The 11,228-nt window shown below is 41.0% G+C and overlaps 1 protein-coding gene across 1 annotated transcript; it reads left to right on the top strand.

Annotated features, from left to right (window-relative positions):
• Nucleotides 1-399: 399 nt before the first annotated feature.
• LOC119262653 lies at nucleotides 400-5,262 on the top strand. Its single transcript, XM_037535638.1, has 2 exons — nucleotides 400-647; nucleotides 4,410-5,262. Exons 1-2 carry the CDS (start codon nucleotides 541-543, stop codon nucleotides 5,260-5,262), a joined length of 960 nt encoding a protein of 319 aa, XP_037391535.1. The 5' UTR covers nucleotides 400-540.
• Nucleotides 5,263-11,228: the final 5,966 nt, after the last annotated feature.

The raw sequence follows: 11,228 nt of genomic DNA, 5'->3' as shown, positions 1-11,228 counted from the left end.
GTCAGAAACATTAAAAATAAATATAATTATGTTTAAATAAACCATTAAAATTATACAAAATAATCTCCACGGCAACTGTAGTGGAGAGAGAAAAAATAGGAATTATTAAATTACACAAAATAATCTCCACGGCAACTGTAGTGGAGAGAGAAAAAATAGGAATCATTAAATTAGACACAAATAATCTCCACGGCAACTGTAGTGGAGAGAGAAAAAATAGGAATCATTAAATTAGACACAAATAATCTCCACGGCAACTGTAGTGGAGAGAGAAAAAATAGGAATCATTAAATTAGACACAAATAATCTCCACGGCAACTGTAGTGGAGAGAGAAAAAATCTAAAGACTTAGAAAAATAGATATAATTATTTTAATGAGAATAGTTCTTTAAATAAATCATTAAATCATATATATCAATCTCCACGGCAACTGTAGTGGAGAGGAAAAAATAGGAAGGAAACATAATTAAATGACTGGGCCTGTACCTGGAATGTCCAGCAGGGGCCGCTCCACAGCAACTGCAGTGGAGAAAACAGTACATGAAGAAGTGGCAATTCACTGGGTTAGCCGCTACCCACATGGAAAACGGGAAGCAATGCTCCTGCACCTGGAATCTCCAGCAGGAGTTGCTTCACTACAGCTGTAGGTGAGATTAAATAGGAAGATTTAGATTGATAGATTAATTTATACTTTTATTTCTGTACTGTAGGACAGAAAAACAGAAGGAGCGTGACTCATTTGGAAGGGGAAAATCAAGGCTCCTGCAACTGTAATCTCCAGCAGGAGCCGTTCTACTACAACTGTAGGTGAGAAAATAGAGCCATATAAAGCTAGAATAGGCAGTTGGGTTATCCATGACCCATCTGGAAGAGTAGAATCAGTGGTCCTGTATCTGGAATCTCCAGCAGGAGCCGTTCCACTGCAACGGGAGGGGTGTAAACCTAGACTTAACTCCTAGGCTTAGCCTTAAGCTAACCCTAGACTCTAAAACCCAACCCTAACACCTAACCTTAACCGTAGACTACCTTAAACCTAATCTTTAACCCAAATTTTAACTTTAGACTAACCATAAACCTAAATCTTAACCCTAACCTTAACCTCACCCTAACCATAACCCATTAACCCTAATTTTTATTACCCTAAATATAACCAATTAACCCTAATTTTTATTACCCTAACTATAACTAATTAACCCTAATTTTTATTACCCTAACTATAACCAATTAACCCTAATTTTTATTACCCTAACCATAACCTAGAGGTTAATAATTAATAAATAGAATAATTTAATTGGACATGGGACACAAGCCTGGGCATGATCACCCTATGGCTGGCCGCCTCGGATGAAGGTGTATAGTGTTTAAAGGCTGAAACACCTGATGACTCTGAGGTACACTACTGATGATGTGTCCTAAAATTTCTTCATTTACTTCTTTAGTCATAACATATTTTAGGTAATAAAATTAATTTAATTTATACTACACCCCAAAACCCAATTACTGAGTGTGATTTAGCACCGTTGTGGACATGAGACCTGATGAGATGATTTCTGAGCCTGATGGTTTGTAAGAGGTCGGCCCGTGCACAACGATGACCCTTGATTTTCTTCGAGGGCATCGGATACTCAGGGTTTATAACCCTGAACTTTAAACCTAACCCTAACCCTAACCCTAACCCCTAACCCCTAACCCTAACCCTAACCCAAACCCTAACCCTAACCCTAACCCTAACCCTATCCTAAATACCCTAAACCCTAACCCTAACCCTAACCCTAAACCCTAACTCTAACCCTAACCCTAACCCTAAACCCTAACCCTAACCCTAAACCCTAACCCTAACCCTAACCCTAACCTAACCCTAACCCTAACCCTAACCCTAAACCCTAACCCTAACCCTAACCCTAAACCCTAACCCTAACCCTAACCCTAACCCTAAACCCTAACCCTAAACCCAACCCTAACCCTAACCCTAACCCTAAACCCTAACCCTAAACCCTAACCCTAACCCTAACCCTAACTAACCCTAACCCTAACCCTAACCCTAATCTTAACCTTAGACTAACCGTAAACCTAAATCTTAACCCTAACCTTAACCTAACCATAACCAATTACTCCTAATTTTTATTACCCTAACCATAACCAATTAACCCTAATTTTTATTACCCTAACCATAACCAATTAACCCTAATTTTTATTACCCTAACCATAACCTATTAACCCTAATTTTTATTACCCTAACTGTAAAATTTTAAACCTAACTTCAACCTAGAGGTTAATAATTAATAAATAAAATAATTTAATTGGACATGGGACACAAGCCTGGGCATGATCACCCTATGGCTGGCCGCCTCGGATGAAGGTGTATAGTGTTTAAAGGCTGAAACACCTGATGACTCTGAGGTACACTACTGATGATGTGTCCTAAAATTTCTTCATTTACTCTTTTAATCATAACATATTTTAGGTAATAAAATTAATTTAATTTATACTACACCCCAAAACCCAATTACTGAGTGTGATTTAGCACCGTTGTGGACATGAGACCTGATGAGATGATTTCTGAGCCTGATGGTTTGTAAGAGGTCGGCCCGTGCATAACGATGACCCCTGATTTTTTTCGAGGGCATCGGATACTCAGGGTTTAGAACCCTGAACTTTAAACCTAACCTAACCCTAACCCTAACCCTAACCCCCCCCCCCCAATTCCCCCCAAAAAAAGAACCTGAAATTAAATCTGCCCCTAAACCTAAAACCTAACCCTAAACCTAACCTTAACCCTAATCCCAAAATGCTAGCCCTAAAACCTAACCTAACCTGAAATCAAATCTGCCCTTAAACCTAAAACCTAACCCTAAACCTAACCTTAACCCTAATCCTAAAACGATAGCCCTAAAACCTAACCTAACCTGAAATTAAATCTGCCCTTAAACCTAAAACCTAACCCTAAACCTAACCTTAACCCTAATCCCAAAACACTAGCCCTAAAACCTAACCTAATCTGGAATTAAATCTACCCTTAAACCTAAAACCTAACCCTAAACCTAACCTAATCTTAACCCTAGTCCCAAAAGAAACTTAACTATAAACATTAGACCCAAAACCTAATCTTAACCCTGCCCTTGCCTTAAACCTAACCTTAACCCCAAACTTAGTTCTTAGTCCCTTGTGGCCATAGCCCTAAATCCTAAATACCCTAATCCAGCCAGTGCCATCTACAGTCATTGGATTACAGAAGAATGCCATCTCTCCCTTGTCTCTTCCTTTTCCTGGAACAAGAAAAATCTCAAAGGGTCAAATTAAAACACATTGGACATTTTTTTAAAAAAATAATTATTTACTTAATGGTTTAAATTTCAATGGGCATTTCCATAAAAAAGAAACTTCATATAGTTTAGGAACATAGAACATTCATTCATAAATATAATAGCAATTGACCTCTAAAAACAATGGATTAAAATAGGAGACATAAATTAAATATTATCTTCCAAATTAATATATTAACATCTACTTTAAAAACATTTAAACATTACCTTTAATGATCTTTCATCTTTCTATGTAATTATTTTTCCTTATTTCTCCTTATTTTTCACTAAAAAGAGAAAAGATTAGGTGAAAAGGAGCCTTTTCTGCTCATCAGAAAAAGGACCTAATTTAATAACCTCCAACGGCCACTAGATGGCGGTCGAACAACACAGATGACGGAGAGCATCGTTTAAAATTTCAAACGGTCAACTAGGGGCGGTCCTACAACAGAGCTGAGCAAGGAGCTGAGTAGGACTCACATTACACAGCCAGATCCACTCGGAGAGAGACACGGACAGACAGTCATCTACTTCTCTACCTTTCTCCTGAGACAAGACCACAAAAGCTCTTTTTAGAGCTTCAACTTTAAACTTTCTTTTGATTTATTTCATTTCAGACTTCAATTTGATTTAATTTAATTTACTTTGTTGATTTAAAGTTTTTTTCCCTATTTGGGGAAAGCTCATTTCTCTCCACTTGGGAAGGAGCATTATTTGAATCCTCCTTCAATTCTCTCTCCCTTTTTGGTAAAGAGAAAAATATATATTCTTTTTATTTATTTTTTTGGTTTTCCCTGTTTACTCTACTGAGTTTATCTGACTTTTCCTACTTAGGAAGAGCCAGACCTGAAATTTTTCCCTTGTAAAAGCTCTCTCCCTATACGAGAAGAGAATTCTTTTTGGAAAGGGATTTTTGTTTTTGTATGTTTTTGTATCTTTTCTATGTAGGAAAGACCTTTTGCTACAAAAACAGATTCTCAATTTTTTTATACAAGTCTGTGCCTGAAGAAGGTTTTGTTAAAAACCGAAACGTTGCAACAACAGACTTGTATCTCAAAATTTAAAAATGTTTCAGTATAGACCTGGTCAAAATATGCAATTTAAAAGACAGGAACCTCGATTCTGGATGAGGTCTTCTGAGAGAGAGCCCCGTTACCACTGGATCAGACCTGACGTACGGTTTTTCCGGGCTGACAGTGGACCCAGGTCTCAGTATAGGAGACCTGAATGGCGTGATTATCGGCCTTTTCCGCCTGAAATCACAAGGGTTCGGGGACCTGTAAACAGATACGGCTACTCACATTTTCCCAACCGTGGGAATAATGTAAATTTTTCGAAACCCCAGGAACGGGATACAATACGTACCTGGACCAAAAACCACAGTGCTTCGGCACTGCAAAACCCAAGCGGCAAACAGGGTGCCGCACCTGCAAAACAGAGAACAAAACAAAATAACAAACACAAAAATAGGAAACACAACAAAAAGAACACAAATACAAATCTAGCTAACCCACAAACAAACACACAGGACAAAAATAGTGCTACTTACAAAAGATTTACTGGTCTGGTGAGGAGTTTATTTAATCTGATGCGGTCTCACCACCACATGGAGATGGTTGCGGCTAACGCTGAAACAGAGCCCCCAACCTTCTCCAGACTAACTGCTTACCTTTCTAAAGTGGTGAAACCAGCAAACATAACACCCCAGACCAGAATCTTGTTAGAGGGAAATGCTAGAAACTGGGCCTACACCACACGGCTCATACTCACAGAGCATTATCAAACACACATTAGCCAGGAAACAGCAGAGCTAATAAAGGTGGGGGTGCAGGACATGAGAGAGGCACTAGAGGTCGCCACTAGATGGTACCAAAAAAGGTACCCAAAGAAATACATGGGGGATGCAGTTAATAGTGTAGAAAAATTATTTCCACACTTCAAAGCACACCTGAGGCTGTAAGGGAGGAACAGGGGATAAATATGACCTCAGTGCAGGAGATTCCTCTAGATGAGGAGGATTTTCCACCTTTGCCCCAGCGGGTGGATACTCCCTCGCCACAGTCCACATCATGGGGAACTTTAACCCCTTTTCCTATCGCTCTGCCACCTCGTCCACCCAGAAAACAGTCCCGACAAAGAATCAAGAGACGAGAGTCTGCAATTAAAAATCCAGCAGTCGCCCATACGGAAGACTGTCTGGATTTAATCCAGATTCTGCCCTGTGCTGACACACAAGAGACTAGGAACCCGCCGCTTATTGAGGAGCCACGGAGGGAGTCCTTGTGTCTGTCACCAGCAATTGTGGAGGTGCATGCAGAGAGCAGCACTCCCACGCACACCCAGGGAACCGATGAGGACCCTCAGGTGAGATTGCTGGCAGAACCTGACTCCGCATTAAGCCCTGAAATACCCTTCACTCCAATGGTGAGGACTAAAGGGAGTGTACTGGATGAGATTATTTCACCAGTCGATCCCTTAGGCAGTGTTCCTAGAGAGGAACGAGAGGTGAGCCTCTTGCCGAACCCTCCCATGGAACCAGTGGTGGTGGGTCCAAAGACAGTAGGGACCTTTAGGCCCATCAGGCATATTAATACTAATACCTGCTGATAAGGGAAGTGTCACGGTGATCATGGATAGGGACGCCTATGTGAGGGAAGCAGAGAGACAATTACATCAGGAAAATTACTATAAGAAGCTCTCTGAACCTATCTTCCTAAAAACAGTTCCAGAGGTTCACAATATCCTGGCAGAATTACGGAAAGGAGGATTTATTAACAAAAAACAGGAAACTTACCTTAAGGGCCCTGACAGTCCACGTCAGAGGTTCTTCTATCTCCTTCCTAAAATCCATAAGGACCCTCTGTCCTGGAGTGTTCCTTTTGAAATGCCACCAGGCCGGCCCATTGTATCTGACTGTGGTAGTGAGACCTACGCCACAGCAGAATACATAGAACATTTTCTGAATCCAATTAGCACCAGACACCCAAGCTACATTAAGGACACATATGATTTCATAGATAAGATCAAGAACATCCACCTTCCACCTGACTGCCTCCTGTTCACCGTGGATATAGACAGTCTCTATACTAACATAGAGACTCCAGCGGGACTGGAGGCGGTGAAAGAGTGGTTCACGCGATACCCTGATAAAAGCAGACCTGACAATTTATTACTAAAATTATTGGAAATAAATTTAACTAAGAATGATTTTGAATTTGACTCCAAATTTTACCTTCAGGTCAAGGGTACTGCGATGGGGAAGAGGTTTGCCCCATCATATGCCAACATATTTATGGCCCGATGGGAGGAAGCGGCACTTGCTGCGTGGCACACCAAGCCTCTCTATTATTATAGATTCCTTGATGACATCTGGGGGGTCTGGCCTGGAACAGAAGAAGAATTCATACAGTTCACAGACCATCTTAATCGATTTAATCAATCGATTGGGATTAAATACACCTTACACAAAACAGAGGTCAGTTTTTTGGACACGGTAACCTACAAAGGTGATGGTTTTCTAAAGGACCATAAACTTCATGTCAAGGTCTACTTTAAGGAAACAGATACACATGCCCTTCTGTTTAAGTCCAGCTATCACCCTAAGCACACCTTTAGGGGGATTATTAAATCTCAACTCCTGAGATTCCGCAGAATCTGCACTCAGGAGGAGGATTTCTGGACGGCAAAAGAAATCCTTTTTCAGGCCCTCAGACGACGCGGATACTCCCGTTCATTTCTTCGGGGATGCCTGGAGGGATATCTGTCCAAAAAAGAGAAGGAAACCACAGAAATGATTCCATTGATCACCACCTTCTCGAAAGGGAGTGTGGATCTAAATAAAAAATTGAAAGAGAATTTCACCAATTTTACCATGTCTGATGGAATGCTGAATAATCACAGGATAATCTCGGCCTATCGTAAGAATAAAAATTTAAAGGACCTATTGGTGCACACTAAATTACCCCCATTACGGGAAACCAAAACTAAATTTAATAACATTTTGGAATTTGAACCAAAACGTTGGATTTCCAACCCAAATACTAAAACCTTATTTTCAATCTGGCCACCTCTAAAATCTGATGTCTCAAATTGTGTCTACTTAATTTATTGCTCTAAGTGTAATGTACAATATGTGGGTGAGACCAAGAATAACTTGGCTACCCGCATGTACCAACACAGACACAATTTGAGACACGGAAAAGAGGCTCACACCCTGTTGATTCAGCATTTCATCAGACATGGATCGGAATCACTGAGGGTTATGGGACTGGAGTACAGTCCTCTGTGGTCCCTCAGCACCAGAAAGAAAAAAGAGAGGGAATGGATAGAGAAACTGGGATCGATGCATCCGGGGGGCCTGAATGAACAAAAAAGGATAATTTTATAAATCTGTGCAGGAACTAAGGAGAATGGGAGGATTGATATTTTGTGATTAGTGACGGTGGATAGGCCAGTGCACAACACAGGTACCAGACCAGTGGGGTCATCCTGATGGGCTGGTGGCCGTGGGGATTTGGGACTTTGGTGATGGGGGACTATCTAAAGGATTGCACCTGATCCTTAACCCCACCGCTAACCCTAATCTGGACCCTGGCCCTAAACCTAGACTTGATCTTATCCTTAAACCTAACCTTAACCCTGCCCCTAACCCTAACCTTAACCAAACAACCCCCCCCCCCAAAAAAAAACAACCTGAAATTAAATTTGCCCTTAAACCTAAAACCTAACCCTAAACCTAACCTTAACCCTAATCCCAAAACGCTAGCCCTAAAACTTAACCTAACCTGAATCAGATCTGCCCTTAAACCCAAAACCTAACCCTAAACCTAACCTTAACCCTAACCCTAAAACGCTAGCCCTAAAACCTAACCCAACCTGAAATTAAATCTGTCCTTAAACCTAAAACCTAACCCTAAACCTAACCTTAACCCTAATCCCAAAACGCTAGCCCTAAAACCTAACCCAACCTGAAATTAAATCTGTCCTTAAACCTAAAACCTAACCCTAAACTTAACCTTAACCCTAATCCCAAAACACTAGCCCTAAAACCTAACCTAACCTGGAATCAAATCTGTCCTTAAACCTAAAACCTAACCCTAAACCTAACCTTAACCCTAATCCCAAAACACTAGCCCTAAAACCTAACCTAACCTGGAATTAAATCCACCCTTAAACCTAAAACCTACCCCTAAACCTAACCTTAACCCTGGTCCCAAAACGCTAGCCCTAAAACCTAACCTAACCTGGAATTAAATCCACCCTTAAACCTAAAACCTAACCCTAAACCTAATCTAATCTTAACCCTAGTCCCAAAAGAAACCTAACTATAAACACTAGACCCAAAACCTAATCTTAACCCTGCCCTTGCCTTAAACCTAACCTTAACCCCAAACTTAGTTCTTAGTCCCTTGTGGCCATAGCCCTGAATCCTAAATACCCTAACCCTAACCCTAACCCTAACCCTAAACCCTAACCCTAACCCTAACCCTAACCCCTAACCCTAACCCTAACCCTAACCACTCTCCCTAAACCAATCCAAACACTTAACCATACTCCCTAAACCAATCCAAACACTTAACCACTCTCCCTAAACCAATCCAAACACTTAACCACTCTCCCTAAACCAATCCAAACACTTAACCACTCTCCCTAAACCAATCCAAACACTTAACCACTCTCCCTAAACCAATCCAAACACTTAACCACACTCCCTAAACCAATCCAAACACTTAACCATACTCCCTAAACCAATCCAAACACTTAACCACTCTCCCTAAACCAATTCAAACACTTAACCACTCTCCCTAAACCAATCCAAACACTTAACCACTCTCCCTAAACCAATCCAAACACTTAACCACTCTCCCTAAACCAATCCAAACACTTAATCATACTCCCTAAATTATAATAACACTAAAATACAGCCCCTACGCAATCATAACTCTGTTCATCTACTAACACCTAGACTAAAAAACCCCAACACTAAACTAAAAACAGTAAATACTAAACGAAACACACCACAACACAACACACACTACACCACAGCACACCGCACAACACACACTGCACTTCACAACGCACCACACACACCACACTACACACATAGGCAGCACACACAGCGCACTGCACCACACAACAACACACATTACACCACAACACACCGCACAACACAACACAATAGACCAATGGCAACAACTCCACATCCTTAAATGATTAGATAGAGACTTAGAACCTATGAAAACATACCAAAATTCCCCCAAATAGGCGAATTCTCCCAATATGCAAATGAGGAACATCTTCACATCTTTAAATGTTAATAACTTTTAAACAAAATTAGATCGAGACATAGAACTTTTTGCTAATAAAACTACACACTTTTCCCAACAATACTACATCATAAAACCATACGCATTCACCCCGATGGAATTTACTACTGCTAAGACAGACTAGGCTTACCAAAACCACAATACATTTAGGTGGGGGGAGCGCTGATGGTAGAAGCTTGACTCATCCTACATCTTTAAAGGTAAGGGATGAGTCCGCCATTGGTGTACAACCCCAAACAGGAGAGCCAAAGCGGTAGAAGCTTGGTATCTTCCCAGAAAAATTTCAGTGTTGGCTAACACCAGCCTGGAATTCAAAGGGAAGTTATCCGCCGGCTTGGATCTCCGCCCAAGACTGTCTGGGGGGTGACGTATTGCACGGTACCTACCTTCCCGGGGCTTGGAGTCGATCACCTGGCAACGGGTGATTGCGGCACGGTTTCCGATTCTGAGGGTCCTGGGAGGCAGTGATCGGTTCGCGGCTGGCCCTGGGCCTTTGGTCTTTGGATTCCGAGCTCTGGTGTATGCCAGGGTGGGCCTAAAGGCCTGTCTGGCTGACCTGGGTAACCTAGCGGTGCTAACAAAGGGTCAGTTGGGCAGGAGGTAAGTATTCAGCCCCCCTGGGTCCACTAGGACAGCACGCAGGGACGGTGGTCTGGGGCATACAGACCTTAAATGAGCGCCCAGTCTCCTACTTATATTAATAGCAATAACAGTGATAATGACAATAATAATAAAAAGGAAACTAATTACTTTCTAAAGGATAAAATAATTAAATTGGACATGGGACACAAGCCTAGGCATGATCAACCTATGGCTGGCCGCCTCGGACGAAGGTGTATAGTGTTTAAAGGCCGAAACACCTGATGACTCTGAGGTACACTACTGATGATGTGTCCTAAAATTTCTTAATCTACTATTTCTGTACTCTAATTTATCCACATATAAGGAATAATTCTCTTAGATATTTTTAATAATAAGAAAAACTAAAATACCAGGCGATTAGTAGGTAAGCTAACGATAATGTGTCCTAAAATGTCTTAATGTATTATCTCACACCTGTTCGTTCTCTGACTTGCCGTTGTGGGAAGGAGAATGAATAGGTGAAAAACATAGGCCAAATCAGGCCTCGAGGGTGCCCTGCTCAGTCTAGTGGCGCACTTCTCTCTTCACCTCTTTGTTCTTTGCCTCGCGAAGCAGTTAGAAGAATCAAATATAAATACAACTCTAATTTATCCATATATAAGGAATAATTCTCTTAGTAAATTAAAAAACCTAAAATACCAGACTACTAGTAGGTGCCCTAATGATAATGTGTCCTAAAAATTTCTTAAATATATTATCTCACACCTGTTCGTTCTCTGACTTGCCGTTGTGGGAAGGAGAATGAATAGGTGAAAAACATAGGCCAAATCAGGCCTCGAGGGTGCCCTGCTCAGTCTAGTGGCGCACACTTCTCTTCACCTCTTTGTTCTTTGCCTCGCGAAGCAGTTAGAAGAATCAAATATAAATACAACTCTAATTTATCCATATATAAGGAATAATTCTCTTAGTAAATTAAAAAAAAAAAAAAAAAAAAAAAAACCTAAACTACCAGACTACT

This window comes from Pygocentrus nattereri, chromosome 28 (genome assembly GCF_015220715.1).
Source record: "Pygocentrus nattereri isolate fPygNat1 chromosome 28, fPygNat1.pri, whole genome shotgun sequence".
Lineage (NCBI taxonomy): Eukaryota > Metazoa > Chordata > Actinopteri > Characiformes > Serrasalmidae > Pygocentrus > Pygocentrus nattereri.
This window is presented reverse-complemented; position numbering and strand designations above follow the sequence as displayed.